General features: G+C 37.5%; 1 protein-coding gene across 1 annotated transcript in view; it reads right to left on the reverse strand.

Moving 5' to 3' along the window:
• Positions 1 to 896: 896 nt before the first annotated feature.
• Positions 897 to 16,654, reverse strand: part of PRKDC (protein kinase, DNA-activated, catalytic subunit) — a 94,841-nt gene continuing 79,083 nt past the window's right edge. Inside the window, exons 74-86 of the mRNA XM_081326028.1 lie at positions 16,055 to 16,266; positions 14,419 to 14,506; positions 13,867 to 14,010; positions 12,053 to 12,257; positions 10,594 to 10,661; positions 9,706 to 9,926; positions 9,166 to 9,258; positions 7,823 to 7,909; positions 6,410 to 6,481; positions 5,967 to 6,168; positions 5,180 to 5,368; positions 4,683 to 4,822; positions 897 to 3,707 (exon numbers count right to left, since the gene is read on the reverse strand). Of these exons, the coding sequence (XP_081182154.1) occupies positions 3,503 to 3,707; positions 4,683 to 4,822; positions 5,180 to 5,368; positions 5,967 to 6,168; positions 6,410 to 6,481; positions 7,823 to 7,909; positions 9,166 to 9,258; positions 9,706 to 9,926; positions 10,594 to 10,661; positions 12,053 to 12,257; positions 13,867 to 14,010; positions 14,419 to 14,506; positions 16,055 to 16,266 (1,926 nt within the window). The 3' untranslated portion in view covers positions 897 to 3,502. The remainder of the gene's footprint in view (positions 3,708 to 4,682; positions 4,823 to 5,179; positions 5,369 to 5,966; positions 6,169 to 6,409; positions 6,482 to 7,822; positions 7,910 to 9,165; positions 9,259 to 9,705; positions 9,927 to 10,593; positions 10,662 to 12,052; positions 12,258 to 13,866; positions 14,011 to 14,418; positions 14,507 to 16,054; positions 16,267 to 16,654) is intronic.

Here is a 16,654-nt window from a genome sequence, read left to right on the forward strand (position 1 = left end):
GCATCCTGAGCATTTCTTCTTACAGTTCAAGCTTGAACTAGATGTTTCTTTGTGTGATCATAATTCATCAGTCTGCCACAGCAAACACATTTATGATTAACTCTAATAAATTATTAGCAAATTTTGTAGAGAGTTGGGGGTGGGGGGGAAAGGTCAATCCTAGAAAGCTCTTAAACCAATCAACCAGAAATCACTTCCACACCCAATCTGGTCATCAGATCACTATTATAAAGGGTGGGGATTACTGTTCATGTAGACCGAGGGTAGAAGCCTATGGAGCCCAGATGCCCCAGTCAACATGGCCAGCATGACGAGTTGTCCATCATCAACTTTGGATAACTACAAGTTTTCCACTTTAAAGCAATAATATTTCACTTTATGGCCTGAATGTTTATTCCTTTATGTTTGGAAGTGTTAATGGTAAATGGAAACCAGGACATCAAAGAACATGGGTGGCTGTACACCATCAAAATTGACACTAGCCAGAGCACAGAAAAACTCGAAGGAGTAGTGCAAGATTGGAAGATGTGGAAGGACCTGGCCCATAGAATCGCCAAGAGTTGGATATGACTGAATGGTTATCATCATCATCATCATTATGGCCTCAAAGACTTTAATAGCAACTGATAGATTAGAACAGGGGTCACCAACACCCAGTCCGTGGACCGGTACTGGGCCATAGCATGCCAGCAACCGATCCGCACAAACAAGCAAAGCCCCATCCGTGGGATGCAGGTAGCACACAAAACCACACACTCTGCAGTCCATGGAAAACCCTTTCTCCACGGAACCGGTCCCTGGTAGCCAAAGGGTTGGCAACCTGTGGACTAGAAGATAACAAAAAAAAATGGGGGGGGGGATTATCAAAATTGATTAAAGCAATCAAAATAATTCCATATGGTCCAGTAGAATTTATTTTATAACAATGGAGACATCACTATACAGAAAAACACACATGCAGTACAGGACTTAATGTGATTTTTTTCCCTTTTAGTTACAACTACAGTGAAATAATATTTAAAGAAAACTAAATTCTCCCTCTCCTTTTGAAAGCTTATCAATACTGACCAGACTGGAAAAATTATCTTTGAGCTTGTAAATTTAAAGACTGTCTATCTTACAAGCATATTGACTACTGAATGGAAAAAGGTAAAAAATCTCCCATAGAATTAGTTGGACTCCTGCCAACTATATGGACACATCACTGTTGTCTTCCTGGAAACAGTATAGATTTTCAAGGTCTCCCTTATTCATAATCCCAGGACTTCCTGGTCGTCTCCCATCTAAGTATATAACCAGAAGCAAGTCTATCTTTTGAATGGTAAGATTGTTTCTGAATAGCAGTTTGCAGACTTGCAACAGTGTTTCCTGTTTAACATTACATAATCTTGGATGCCTTTTTCAATTTTCTATTCTTTCATACCAGACTTAAGTTTCTCCCTAAACAATCATTACTCTATCACCATAATATATACTCAGTCCAAGGAATACACTTTTTAACCATAGGGAGTTTGGGATACTTCTTCAAAGTTTGTGGTTCCTATCCGGCAACTACTATCTTCATGTGAATACATTAACACCATTCTCATCGTTCTCTCAGGAGAATGATTTTGTTAATATTAGAAACAAGGAAATTTTTTTAATGGTATTGAGCATAGTAGGTATTAAATAGGTGGGTCAGAAACCAAACTATACTGTAACATTGAACAGTTAAATCATTTGATAATATCTTCCTTCTGTCTTTAATATACAGTACATCTGACATTCAGAATATGAACCTGTAACAAGAAGCAATTGCCACAAGAATGCTTTACTTGCACATGCATTATGATTAAGAACTTGGTTAAATTATAAGCATAGAACTTTGCCCTTTAAGCGTACAGGTCAAAGTGCTCAGTAAGTGAAAGACTGGGCAGAAGTACAAATTAATGCTTCTTTTTAAGGCAAGCACCTGATTCTTTGGCTGCAGCTTTCATTGAGCTTCATATTATTTTCACAGTACAATTGTTTTAAAAGTAGAACATCTTTATTGATATAAATATAAAAAGAGAAGATAATGCAAATATGTCTAAAACAATTTTAAAATTTCACTATACATACTCACCAAACAACGCAACCAGATAAGAGAGGGAGATCTGAAGGCAGAAGAACGGCCTTATTCCAAGGACTGACGGGCTCACAAAAAGCAGAAGAGAGGAAGGGGTGGATGTGTTTTCCCACTATATTTTTATCAGATATCTCCCATCCTTTGCAGTAGAAGGAAAAACTACTGGCCAACGTTTCTATTAGTCTTGAATATGGAGGATGCATAGCCAGATCATGTTTTAATGCCCATTATATGAACTTTTTACATTGGCTTGGAAGATGAGACTTCCCTAATAGGATGGATGATGATGATATTATCCATTCAATTGTGTCAGACTCTTGGCGATGATTCTATGGGCCAGGTCTCTCCACATCTTCCAATCTTAACCCTAACAAAATAGATCCAAATAACACCTGGATGCTGCCAACTGATCTTGGACTCAATCATTATGTTCAGGATTTGTATTCGTATGTTTTTAAAAATGCAGCATGAAGTTCAGTACAGCAAATAGTCCATACCATGTTTTAAAAAGTAAACATTTTGTTAGATTCAGTATTATTTATTTAAAAATATTTTGCTGATTTTATACATCCTAAAAACAGATTTTTTTATCCATCTGAAACAGGGTACACAAGTAAAAGTAAGCCACTTCTGTGATATTCATGAGGAACTCTTCTAAGCCATGTTTTGGAGTATCTTTACAGATGGGCCTCCGTGACGTATCTTTCAAAGGTACCCTTTTTGTCTCTGTAGTCTGGTTTCTATAACGGAAGGTAGGATCTTATTGTCAAAAGACTTTATTTTTAGTTTCATTTTAAAACTGCACACATATTAGAAATAACATTTCACAAGTGATTAATTTTGTTAATATCTGTGTCAAGGAATGACAGAACTCAAGAGTATGTATTTAATGTATTCAAAGTGCTCTGTCCACATCACTGCTTGTATATAACTATTCAAATGCAGCTAAACCATATTGTGTCTCTCTTCTGAACACAACTTACAACTATTTTTTCTGTTCATAAAAGAAATGATTTAAATAAAAAAATTACTCACTTTAGCAACCATACTCATACCCATTAACAGGCAATATGACACTAACGTGAAATCAATTCAGCATATCACAGATTTATAAAATATTCATTTTTAATACAGTAACTAATTCTTACTATCTTTTTCTAACTTTCTGAGTAATAATTTTGGGTATCTCTCCTTTCATTGAGATTATGCTTCAGGTTTTCCTAATATTACTTAATTTAAAAAATCAGTTTACAGAAATGCCAAGAAATATATAAAGTTCTACTGATACATAACAATTTGAAATGCATGCTTAATACTTTCGTTACAAAAAATAATATCCAGTCCTTTTAGTCTTCATCTCCAGGTCAATTAAACACTAAGTCACAACTTTGTCTTTCACATCCAGGGTTCCCATCCTTCCCACGTTCTGCCAAGGATATTTGGGTCGGTGGCTTGATCAATAAGGCATTTCACTTGTATTTCTTCTGTAAGTCCATCCTGTGATTCTCTGGCCCGGATGTTGAACTGTTTGTTCCCTTGTGCTACAGACACATATTCTCTGAAGGTCTCAGATTTCTCATGGCCCAGGCGTAATTCATCACTTAAAAACAAAGCTTGTATTTAGTAGTTATTTGATGAACCATCTTTCCCAATTACTTCTTCCTGTCCTACCAGATCTCTACTAGACCTGGCATGCAGTTGGCTGTTTCATTTAGGGCAGGGGTCCCCAACCTGAGGGCCGTGAACCACTACCGGGCCGTGGGCCACTGGACTGCATGAATGGCTGGTGAGTGCATGTGTGCATGCACAAACCCCCACTCGCACTAGCGTTGCAGTGTCACGTGGATGCTAACATTGCATAGTTTGGTTCTTGGCTACAGTGGCCTTCCGGAAAAGCCTGTGACTGAGAAATGCAGGCCTGGCTGCAGAAGACGCCGCAGAAGAAGTGGATCAGCAAGGAGAGGCCTGGCTGCAAAGTAAGTGGGTGTGGGGCACGTGGGGCAGCTCCACACACCTACCCCAGCTTGATTTTTAGGTGTGTCTTGCCCCAAAACTAGGGCTTATTTTTGGGATAGGGTTTATATTAGGCCCACCCCGCAAAAAATCAAGCAAGGGCTTATTTTCGGGGAAGGCTTTACTTTCGGGAAAACACGGTATCTGGAGAGTCTAAGGAACATAAATAGCTATGAGGCAATGTATGTGTTCCAAACTCACGTGTTGCCTCACATATTTAAAATAAAGTATGTTCAATGCAGTCTTCAAGAAATGAGCATGAATGAGTGCTTATAGTTGTACAAAACAGATAAAGGCTGAAATATTTTCATTCCCAAATGTTCTTTCCTGGCATTAGAAAAAACATATTGTCCTGCTCCATTTTCAGAATAGGTGAATCTGGCTATAATGGCTTATTTGAAATCTGGACATTTTTGATACACAGAATTCTCCAAATGTTTTGCACACTTTAAATAAATTCATCTTAAAGTAGAACAATATTAAATTTCCTATTTTTCAGGAATCAATTCTTGCATTTGCATTTTTAATTCAGACCTGCACATTTAAAATGTCAAATTCATACCAGGTAATCACAGCTGGATTAGCCCCTGCCAACTTTCTTCTTGCAAATTTTACTTTCTGTAGAGGATACCAATTCACTTCATCTGTATTTATTTCCTTAGTCCATGTACCTCCTTTTCTCAACTGTTTCAGTTCAAAATTCTGAGAAAAGAAGGTCAATCCATGAAACCAATATTGTATAATACAGTGCATATTATTAATGGCAGTTATCAACCAAAGTTTAAATTCCTACTTCATGTCTGTATGTGTGTATATACTGAATCTTAGAGTACACATATACCTTCAAAATGATTTTACAAAAGAGAAAATAGTATTTTGCTTAAATTTCTAAATGGCAAATATACTTTGCCATATTTATTTACTGAAGGAAAAGTGGGGCTAAAATGTAGGAAGAAACTATTTTAAAATTCAGTGTTTGTTTGTTGAATAGCAATTCATTTAATATTTTTTCCCTATTTTCAGGTGTGCCAAAATTAAGCCATTAAGTCAATAGCTTACTTTCCAATCCAAAGAAGGTTCCTTTACAAATATATCCATAGTATTAATAAGAACATCTTGATTTATACGGTAGGCTCTTAAAGAATGTACCATCACACTGTATATAAGACCAGATTCTTTCATTGGCAGCATCAAATTAACAAATTGTCGAGTCAAGCGGAAAGGCATCAATTCTGGAACTTGCAGAAACTACAAAGAAAGAATAAAAATTATGAAAAAAATTCATGTAGTAAACAAGAAAAAATTAACTTTTTGCTCACAGCAGAAGCCTGTGATTTATGAATAGCAGAAGTAAAAACATGTTAAGGAAACGTGGCTTCTAGTTATAAATGCATGCATTAGTACATAGTTGTGTCTACACTGTTTCTGACTTTTAAGATACTCTAATAAGCTACTAAGGGTGCAAAATAAGGGGACTGGCAAGTACTTCCCCTTTAAATTTCATATCCATTCTGCCTAACAGGAAATGTCTGCTATTGTAAGAAGCACGTGATGAAAGCAAGCACTGACCTAGAAGGCTATTACATTTTGGTCCTCTTAGCTACTGGAATTGTGATAGTAGAAACAGGGGGAAAAAATGGTGCTCTGAATGGATTCTCTTGACACGGCAAAGAGCAAGAGCTCAAGGGACCTCAGACCTTCTGTGAACAGAAAAAAAAGCCCCTAAAGTCCCACGGTTCCTCAAAAACATCCCCTGAGGCTTTCAAGATATTTTCTACCCTGGTTTCATTCAATATAGCTAAATGTGTTTGCTGTAAACATTAGAATAAGGACAAGAGGAGAATACCTGTGTTGCTGAACCAAACGCATGTCCAAAGTCTATTCCCACCAAGCCTCCAGTCTCCATACTGATCATAAAATTTGACAAGTGTCGATCACCAATGCCAAGAATCCAGTGGCTGATGCACAGCAGTGCGTGGGTGCTGGCAAAATGGGATCGCAGAGACAGCAAGGCTTCTGGAGTTGTACTCATTTTAACAAAGGCTTTCCTTTAGAAAATAAATAGATTTTACATTAGCTGAATATAAACTACCTGAACTATCTTCAGATAATTCCTGGAAATCACAACATTACAAATATGGGTTTTTCTCATCTTTTCAGACATGTAATAAAAAGTGGGGGAAAAACAACAACCAAAATTAGAGTGATTTGTGGAGTAGTAAATATTGCTACTCTATTCACTACTCTTATTTCAAGGCCAAGAGCTTTGAAAGAACACCCTCACCTTACCTTAGCAAATCTTCAGGAACACGGTTTTCTCGACGCTGGAAGGACGTAACTACTTCTGTTCGGCTAGCTCTTCTGAAAATTAGAGCAAATAGTGAGAATTATAATTAGAATTATGTAGCAATGTTTGGTAGAGGACAGGAAGGCCTGGAGGAATGTTGTCCATGGGGTTGCGATGGGTCAGACATGACTTCGCAACTAACAACAGCAACGTTTATTTTTAATCTGTGCTTATCCTAAATCCTTATTTTTTGCTCTGTCAGTCTATAAACTAAAAACTCTACTAGGATGTGAAGCACCAATAACAGTGAAAGTATAGTACAGAGAATTTTATTCTAAAATAATTCTTTTTTGGCATTTTAATACCAATGTTTTACAATGTATAATTATTTGTACAAAAACACCAAAATATATACATCAAAGATAGGCACATATAAACATAAATTAATTGTGTTGTGTTGTATACTTCTGTGGCGATTATTTAAAAGGATACAACTTATGCAATCATATATTGAATGTAATTAAACTAAATTGTTCTTAACTCCAAAGATATTCTTACCTGCTTGCAAGATTGAACTAAAACACAATCATAGACTTGCAACCCATTCCTTAATTAACATTCTTCTCTGTCTCTATAATATCTTTTAGTTGTTGCCTTTTGTTTTTACTGTGCTTTAGGTATGCTGACAGAATTTGATCCTGCCTCATAAATGTACTTTAAGCCTATAACAATTGCTATACAGCTCACCTTTGTATTTGGGCCTTTTCAATACAAAACTACATTTATTTATAAAATGATCATAAAAACTTAACACATGGAACAATTTGAATAAATTTTACATAACAAAAGAAGACAGATTATGATTATACAATCCATATTATAGTAATTATAAGTTTTGCATATGATCACTCTATCTGATTTGTCTTTCCTGGAAACCTGTCTATCACGAAGAAAAAGACAAGACATATCCAAGAATGGCATCTCCCTCTACCACAGTGGTTTCAACACAGGGTAACTTAAAATATACTATAGTATTACATCTGTTTCTAAGTCTTCTAAGCCAGTTCAAGCATAAGGTGCGCCTTCCATCCTTCCGAGATCGGTCAAATAAGGAGGACCCAGATTGTTGGGGGCAAGATGCTTAGAGAGGGCTGTAAAGCACTATATAAGTCAAAGTGCTATTGATATTGCTATAAATATGTGGAATGCAGAAAATAGAGGCAGGTGGAAGAAGGGAAGCAGGTGTGGATGATCAGTCAGTGCAGAACTGCTGTATCTTCAGAAGCAGCTCTAAATGCAGTATTTACTATTACTGGAAGAGCAGACGGGAATATCCTGCTGACAATAATTTATGTATGTGGTGGAGGAAGGGGAACCAAAGTATCTGATGGAGAATAAGCATTTCCAAGACTTACTTGAACATAGTCATGTAACGTTCAATTCCATCTCTTTCCCCCATCTTGCACAGCCAATCATTATAGTCAGCACAAGGGCCTTTGGGGCTTTAGAGAAGGAAGAATGCAAATTTAATCTACATGCAGGCATTTATACATCATTTGAACTATTAAAAATGCTTACTTTCTGATTTGATTTTAATACACTAAAAGTTGGGGTCCTTAGTGTTCTCTAAGCGTGGTTGCTTTCTTGCAAACTTTTCATTACCAAACTAGGTAACATTATCACTGCACTCGTTACCTAATTTGGTAACGCAATATCTGAAAGAAATCAACCATGCTCAGAGAGTTCAACCCCAAGCTACAACTATTGTCTTTTATTGGTAGTGTACTAAACGTTTTACCAATATTTTAGAATAATATAAAGACTAACTTTATTTGCAGATGACTGTTACATCTGTTAATAAAAAATAACCAAAAAGAATGTGAACCATTTATTGTTATCAGTGCTATATTCAGTCAAGTTAGTTCAAACTGTTACAAGAACCCCCACAATTGTTTATAGGAAAAAAATAGTTCGTTACATAAAATCTATTCACAGAAAAATGCCAGGCACCTGGTATAAACCAAAAAACAGAAGGTTAATGGGGCTGATAGACATTCAACTGAATGTATACATTCAACCTCAAATGAAGCTGTCAAAACAAATTATGTCACAAAATATCACAGAAATTTTGATAAGGGCCAATAAGTAAAGACAAGCATTGAAATGTTGGCAAAAAGAGTTTTCTTTAATTTGGCCTTCGTATAAGCCTACAATTGTACATGATCTGTCTATGCTTAAGAGCTGCTTTCATCATTAGTTTAGCATTCATGAGGGGGTAAAATACTTCCATAATGAAAAGTGGCTTAGATTCTGTTGAGTGATGCACAGTGAGGGCTCCTCATACTCCTAATTTTCCACAAGAAATGTCTCCTGCTGCTATTGATCTGATTTCCACACTTAAGCAAGCATTTACACAGATCTGAGTTCCAATTTAATTAAAGTTCACTTCCTAATTATTTAAAGTGAAATTTAAAAATCCCTTCCTTGTAAAAAAAAACAGCCTGTTGATAAGAATATGGTGATAAAAAAGCCTCAGGTAATAAAAATGTTCTTGCTTAAGTAATAAAATATATAGATGAATTGATGCTGATTAAATAAACACCTTCCAATTATTATCTAGGTCAGGAAATACTTCAAATAACCTCTAACGATTATTGTCAGCTGATCCAATGGGCATTAGTACAATGAGTAATGTTAATTGGAGATACCTAACAATAGAAGCAAAGAAAGTCTTAACAGTTATGCTCCACTTGCTTACCTGTTATAACAATTCTTTTCCTGTTCAGACATGTTTTCCAAAAGGAACTCTTTTAATGTATAGGTATTCTCTAGCCATTCAATTAGTCCCAATCTGTATGAAAATAAATTCGAACTTATTTTTGTTAAGATATGGCTGTAGGAGGATGACTGGCAGAACCAGAGGGAGGAATTAAAGGAGGCATCAGTTTAGAATCATTACAAGTCAAATAAGCCCAACTCTCCCCCCTCCCCCAAAATGCCATTTATCTAGTTCTAACCAGGTGCTAAACATTAATCTGAGAAGATTCCTGCGCATAGGCTTTAACAATAAATCAGTAATCTGGAACTTCTGTGTATGGATCTGATTTTTCACACCTGACAATAGCAAAACAAAATGTGCATGTTTTGAAAACATCTTTAGAGGAGGAGCTTAAGAATGTGGGGGGAGGCACAAGTAATTCAGAGTTGGTGCTTTGGAATATGCAGGAATTATTTCCAACAAGGTCTTGTGATGAAAACAGAAGTCTCTGCGCTACGTAAGGGTTTAGCATGTCTCTACCTGGTCGTCACTGGTATAACTTGGTAGGTTTTTATCTGCATGTTTCTTTGGCTGCAGGCAGCATCTCGTGAAAGGATGTTATTCATAACTTCAAAGAGTTGCTCAATGCGTTGGTCTTGCCTGAGGTCTTCTCCTCCTTTCACAAGAAAGGGATATTCCCGTTCATCATTGCCTCTGATAACTATACGTTTTGGTTTCCGGATGGATTGCATTACTTTTATCTTTGACAGAATGTAGGAAAAGAAAAAATAAAGATAGGAAAATACTGTATTATACAAATTGACCCCTAAAGAGATTATTTATTTCTAAGCAGCACAGAAATGAAATACTCTCCTGAGTTTTTCAAGCAGTATTTCCAAAAGGTATCTATTCTTTATTTTTAGTTTGTTTTTGCATGTAGCATGAGTTTAGTGACCCACAATCTGTAGTAATAATAAGTAAGATTTATAATAAATTAAAATTAACAAAATTGGAAAGTATGGGCACAAGGGGGTAAATCACATCAAAGATGTATTAAAGATGCTATAGAATTACTTATTACTTATGAACAAAAGTAAAAATATCACCTGAAAAATCTTCCTGTTTTAATATGCACACAACTCAATTTTAGGAAAAGTCAATGATATCCTACAATTCTTAATGATATTGCTCTTAAATTTGGTTATACATACAGGCAGCAATGAAAAAGCCATGTTGAAAGTAAATAGATTTAGTTTGCTACAGGTCACTGATTTTCAATGAGTTCTGGATATACAGTTCCTACAGATGTATCATAAACCTTCTTGCACTGAGTGGATTAATATGGGAAAATGCTCAATTATTTAAAATTAAAATAAATTTCTACTACAATGTTAATCATATGCTCTGTAGGTTAATAGTTTAACATACCCGCTCATCAAATCCAGAAATTTTTGCATGATATTCCGGCAATGGCTTTCCTTTACCGTCATACTGACCTGAATAAGTAAAAGTTTTTTTAAAAAATGGCTTTTTAGAATGCTTACTTGATTAATCAAATAACAAATAACTTCATTAAAATGTATTATGTGTTTGATACATTTTTATCTTGTACACAATGCAGTATTATATTGGTAGAAAATCTCAATGACTAATAGGTTATTTTTTTATAGTAGAAAGATAGCTGTAAGGGAAGGATGCCTGTTAAGAGAGTTTCAATATGATTCTTGCAATTCTAGTTTTGACATCAAGATTGTCAGCAAAAGCTTTTACTAAAAGTCCAATGGGCTAGGCACACTGATAAGCACACTGTACAGGTACAATTTTAGCACCTCAGTCCTGAATACCAACCGAAGCAAAATGCCATTTTTTCTTTGTCAGTGCATTAAAAACAGTTCAACGTTGTTTTAAATCACATTTCAACCAACATGCATTTTTTAATACTTAAAGCTTTTGAATTTCAGTAAGTTTGAAGATTTCAGAGTATCCCCAAAGTGATAAAAATCAAAGATAGAAAGTATCTATCAAATAGTCTAGTCCACGGGTCGGCAACCTGTGGCTCCGGAGCCGCATGTGGCTCTTTGAGCCGTCTCCTGCGGCTCCCAGCCGCCCGGTGCGCACGCACCTCTTCGAACGGGCAGTGGTGCGTGCGCACCTCTCCAAATGGAGAGTGGCACCGCCTGTTTGGAGAGGTGCGCGCGCACCTCTCCAAATGGGCGGAGGTGCGCGCGCACCTCCCCAAACCTTTGAAGAGGTGCGCGCGCACCTCCGTGCGAACGGGCAGCGGCGCCGCTCTTTGGGAAAGCTGCCGCGGCACGTTTGCAGGCTGCCGAAAGCGGCAGCTCTGCAAACGGGCCGCGGCAGCTTTCCCAACAAGTGGCGCCGCTGCCCATTCCGAGAGGTGCGCGCGCACCTCTCCAAACGAGCAGAGGTGCGCGCGCACCTCCCCAAACCTTTGGAGAGGTGCGCGCGCACCTCCGCGCGAACGGGCAGCGGCGCCGCTCTTTGGGAAAGCTGTCGCAGCATGTTTGCAGGCTGCCGAAGGCGGTAGCTCTGCAAACGGGCCATCGCCGTCGCGCAACCGGGAACTGGTTCCATCACACATAAAAAAAATGGCAACCGCGCACGTCCACGCATGCGCAAGAAAAACCCGTTTTGCGCATGCGCGTGCATGGACGCACACACGCGGCTCCCACTTTTTTTATGTGTGATGGAACCGGTTCCCAGTGGCTCTTTTCCTTTTTCAGGTTGCCGACCCCTGGTCTAGTCCAACTCATTGTGATTATATAATTAGAGGATATTTCTTCAATTAATAATAATCTTTTTCATTAGGGACATTCTTTAATTTATAGGGAGTTTTCTTCCTTTTACACTTCGAAGTATACCTTACCAGGGATTTCTAGTTCAGTCCTCAAGAATTCTGGTTTGAATTCACTCATCCAAGGGGAGCACTCCTTCAGATTCCCAGGTTGTTTTTCACATTTTTTCATCTTTGCAAAGAGAGAGAGTGCAACTTTATTGAAGACGCTGGTGTTCATATCTAGCAGTTTTGAACCTCCTTTTCCAAAATGACTGTCAAGTTCCTTTCCAAATTCCTGAAATAAAATTCATTTACAAGAAGAGCACTAGCTTTAATATAATAGGCCGCTATGAAAAAAAGTGTACAGTGGTATCGTTAACAAAGGACTAGCGTAGAACCTTGACAAACTGCCAGAACTGAACTGTCAACATGCCAAATTTAAGTGATCAGCTAAAAGTACAAGCTGTGGCCAGGGAAGGACGCCATGTATCTTAAGAATTATGGGTTGTGAGTGATGTACTACAATGGGGTGGAAGCTTCTTATGATGCTTCCAAACATTACCACTGGACTGTTCTCTTGGGATGGCAGTTTTCATTGAAGTTAGTAAACGTGGATAAATATGTCTTCCTAGAGAAGCTGCAACACTGAACCACAATCAAAGGTGCATGAACTCTTCTTTTTACTAATGGAATAAAACATAACTATGCCAAAAGGAAAGATACTTGGAAAAAAACCCCTAGAAATTTAAGAACTAAACTCCAAGTGTCCAGTCTACTTACATTATAGGAAAAATGAAATCAAAAATTTTGCAGGAATAATTCACATAAAAGACTGTAAAACTCTGAAACAGGTAAATTCACTGCCTTCTAGGTGTCCAAGAACAAGGAACTCAAATCGTTCTGTGCATACACATTTACCTCAGATCTATTTCTAGCTGACCAGCAAATCAGTTAATATAGGAGATTCCCAAAATTCTGCCAAATCATCACCCATAGACTAATTTTTGAATTGCTCAGTTCTATGTATGAATATAAGGGACGCGGTGGCTCAGTGGGTTAGGACGCTGAGCTTGTCGATCAGAAGGTCGGCAGTTTGGCGGGTTGAATCCTGAGTGCCACGTAGCAGAGTGAGCGCCCGTTACTCGTCCCAGCTTCTGCCCAACTAGCAGTTCGAAAGCACGTAAAAATGCAAGTAGAAAAATAGGGACCACTACGGTGGGAAGGTAACAGCGCTCCGTGCGCCTTTGGCGTCTAGTCATGCCGGCCACATGACCACGGAGACATCCTCGGACAAGCGCTGGCTCTTCGGCTTTGAAACGGAGATGAGCACCGGCCCCTAGAGTCAGAAACGACTAGCACGCATGTGCGGGGGAACCTTTACCTTTTATGTATGAATATGCTAAAAAGCAGCTGCTGCAGTGATGACTTCTGATGACTATTACTAAAAACACAGATTATCGAGAAAATTTCTTAAGACATTTTCATTTTTAATTTACTGTGCTCAACAATTTCAGAAGAGGCTGAAAAAGTTTCTTGAAGTGGACCTAAAGTCTTTTCTGTATTTATATTCTGTAGTTATGCAGCTGGAAGCTTATTCTGTAAAATCGGAATGAATGCTCCCTCTGGAGGAAAGTTTGAAAACTTCTATTCCGCTTTCAACTTTTCAATTTGCAGCCTGAGTAATAATAGTAATGGTGGACTAGAGTTAGGACTCTTAAGTAATTTTTGTTTGACTGAGTTTTTAAAAATGTTTCCAAATTGTGTATAAAGCCAAGATTTGTGAACAGTTGCGCTAAAGAATGTCAATATTCCTGGGAGATGTAGCTACAATATACATATAAGGATTATTAAAAATTCAATAATTTATAAATTTATAGTATTCAACTGTAAAGCATGATACATACTTGAATAAATTGCTTTCTGAACCACCCAAGACCGGGAGCATCTAAATTTCCAAGATTTTGGTACATCCCATCATACAATTGCTGAATGTTACTTGTATTTTTCTTAGTTTTTCCCAGCTCATTTCGGATATCTTCAATCCAATCCTATAAATGCAGAATAAAAATTATTTTCTCTTCTAGTAAATGAACTGATAGCAACATCAAAATGTAATAACAATCAGGTCATAATCAGAAATTCATGTTGCTGAACATAGAATATTTTATTAAATTTAGATGCTACCTAACTCCCAGCGTTTCTGGCTGGTTTACAAAGTTACAACATTAAAACCAAGAAAACAATAAGAGACAAAAAAAGGGTAGAAATGGCTGGATGACAGAATTGGATGGGAACAAAGGAAAAAACCCACCTAGTCTAGAGTTGCTGAGCGAACAGCAAGGCCTGGGCGAATAGCAAAAACAGATCAATTCTGGCACATTCAAGTCACTATATAAATAAATAATATATATATATATATATATAATTTCAGATTATGAAGAATTTGACAGATGTACCTTGAATAGCATTGCTGGACTGGAAAGCTGTTCCAAAGAGTGGACAAAATCTTGTATCACTCCTCCTTCATACAACTTGCTCTTCACTCTACAAAGGAAAGAAACAATGCAACAAGAGATTACAGAAATGTTCCCCTTGATGTTTTTAAGCAGTAACCTAACAGTTTTTCAACTTAGTTTTTCAACCTATTTCAGCTATAATCATCTAAAGCATGTTTGGCCAACCTTGTGGCTTGCTTGGATTGCACTGAGTGAAGAGGAATCGTCTTGGACCACATATAAAATATATAATATAGTTAATATATATAAATAACAAGCTTCCTTTATTTTTAATACTTTTATTTTCTTGTTGGCCAGGATTAGTAGCTGTCTAGGGCCATATATGGCCTTGGGTTGTGGGTTGAACATGCTTGGTTTAAAGAGAGATTATAACTTAAGTTTAAAATTTAATGATTTAATATAATGATTTAATATAAACTGCTATTTAATTAAGATACCTTACTCTTTGGGTTAATAAATGTATTTTGCTCTTTCAGAACAGATGTAATAAAAAATAAAATTAAAAAAACAATTGTAGTGTCTGAGCCACTTGATAACAAAGATTATGTTAGGGACAGCAAGATTAATAAGCTGAATGAACTTACAACTTATAGAAACATGCTTCAGCAATTATGTAATTCCTTTTTTAGGAATAATAACCTTTAGCAAACTAAAAAGAACTTTTCACTTAAATGTAGTGTAGTATGAAATTATGTGCAGATGATACCACTCTAATGGCAGAAAGTGAAGACCTAAGAGCCTCTTGTTGCGGGTGAAGGAGTGCAAAGTTGACTTGAAACTTAACATTAAGAAAACCAAGATCATGGCATCTGGCCCTCTCAATTCCTGGCAAATAGATGGGGAAGAAATGGAGGTAGTGACAGATTTTATTTTCCTGGGCTCCAAGATCACCGCAGACGGGGACTGTAGCCAAGAAATTAAAAGGGGACTGTAGCCAAGAAATTAAAAGACGCTTGCTCCTGGGGAGGAAAGCCATGGCACATCTAGACAGCACACTAAAAAGCAGAGACATCTTCCTGTCAACAAAAGTGTGTATAGTCAAGGCTATGGTCTTCCCAGTTGCAATGTATGGCAGTGAAAGTTGGACCATAAGAAAAGCTGAGCGCCAAAGAATTGAGGCCTTTGAACTATGGTGCTGGAGAAGACTCCTGTGAGTCCCTTGGACTGCAAGGCGATCAAACCGGTCAGTCCTAGAGGAGATCAACCCTGACTGCTCTTTAGAAGGCCCAATCCTGAAGTTGAAACTCAAATACTCTGGCCACCTAAAGAGAAGGAAGGACTCCCTGGAGAAGAGCTTAATGCTGGAAAAGATTGAGGGCAATAGAAGGGGACGACAGAGAATGAGGTGGCTGGATGGAGTCACTGAAGCAGTAGGCGTGAGCTTAAATGGACTCCAGAAGATGGCAGAGGACAGGAAGGCCTGGAGGAACGTTGTCCATGGGGTCACGATGGGTCGGACACGACTTCGCAGCTAACAACAATAACATGAAATTTTGTGCCATTACACTTTTCCCTAACCATAAGACATCATTTGCTTTTCTTCTAAAAACATGTTTTTGTTAATTTTTAATATTACCTTTCTACAAACTCCTTATTTTTATGACCTATGGCAGTTTCTGGGAAAGAAAAGCTTTCACTGCTGATCATGAAGGGATACACTATTGCTTGTGGGTAATTAGAAGCAATTTCTTCCACTATATGCTGAACAGCATGTGCTTCATTCTTATCCAGCATTGCCATCAACTGGCTGATCCAACCAATGAACTGCCAGCAGGGAACTGAAGAAATCTGTGAAAACAGTAATTGTGAATTATAGCAAATAAAGCATGCTTATATCTTGACTCCCCTGAACCCAATAAAAGCCTTTACCTGATGGAATATGGAAATGCATGTGGAATCTATAAAAAGTTTACCAAATTCAGCCAAGGACGTGGTAACATGTTTCCAAGAACCAATGAACTTGAGAGACAACAAAAATCAACTAGTTTTCGCCCAGAATTTGTAGCAATACTCTTATCAACTGTGGAAGCAAACCACAAACTTTGTGTTCAATGCTGACAGTTGCATGCACTGTTCCTTTGAGTGTCTATCCTAAATATTATATTTAAATGTAAATATAGGCTTGACCCAGGGAAAAAAAGGACAGGGAAAATCGGGGCACTTTTCCAATTGTCAC

Source organism: Vipera berus, assembly GCF_964194415.1.
Source record: "Vipera berus genome assembly, chromosome: 3".
NCBI classification, from domain to species: domain Eukaryota; kingdom Metazoa; phylum Chordata; class Lepidosauria; order Squamata; family Viperidae; genus Vipera; species Vipera berus.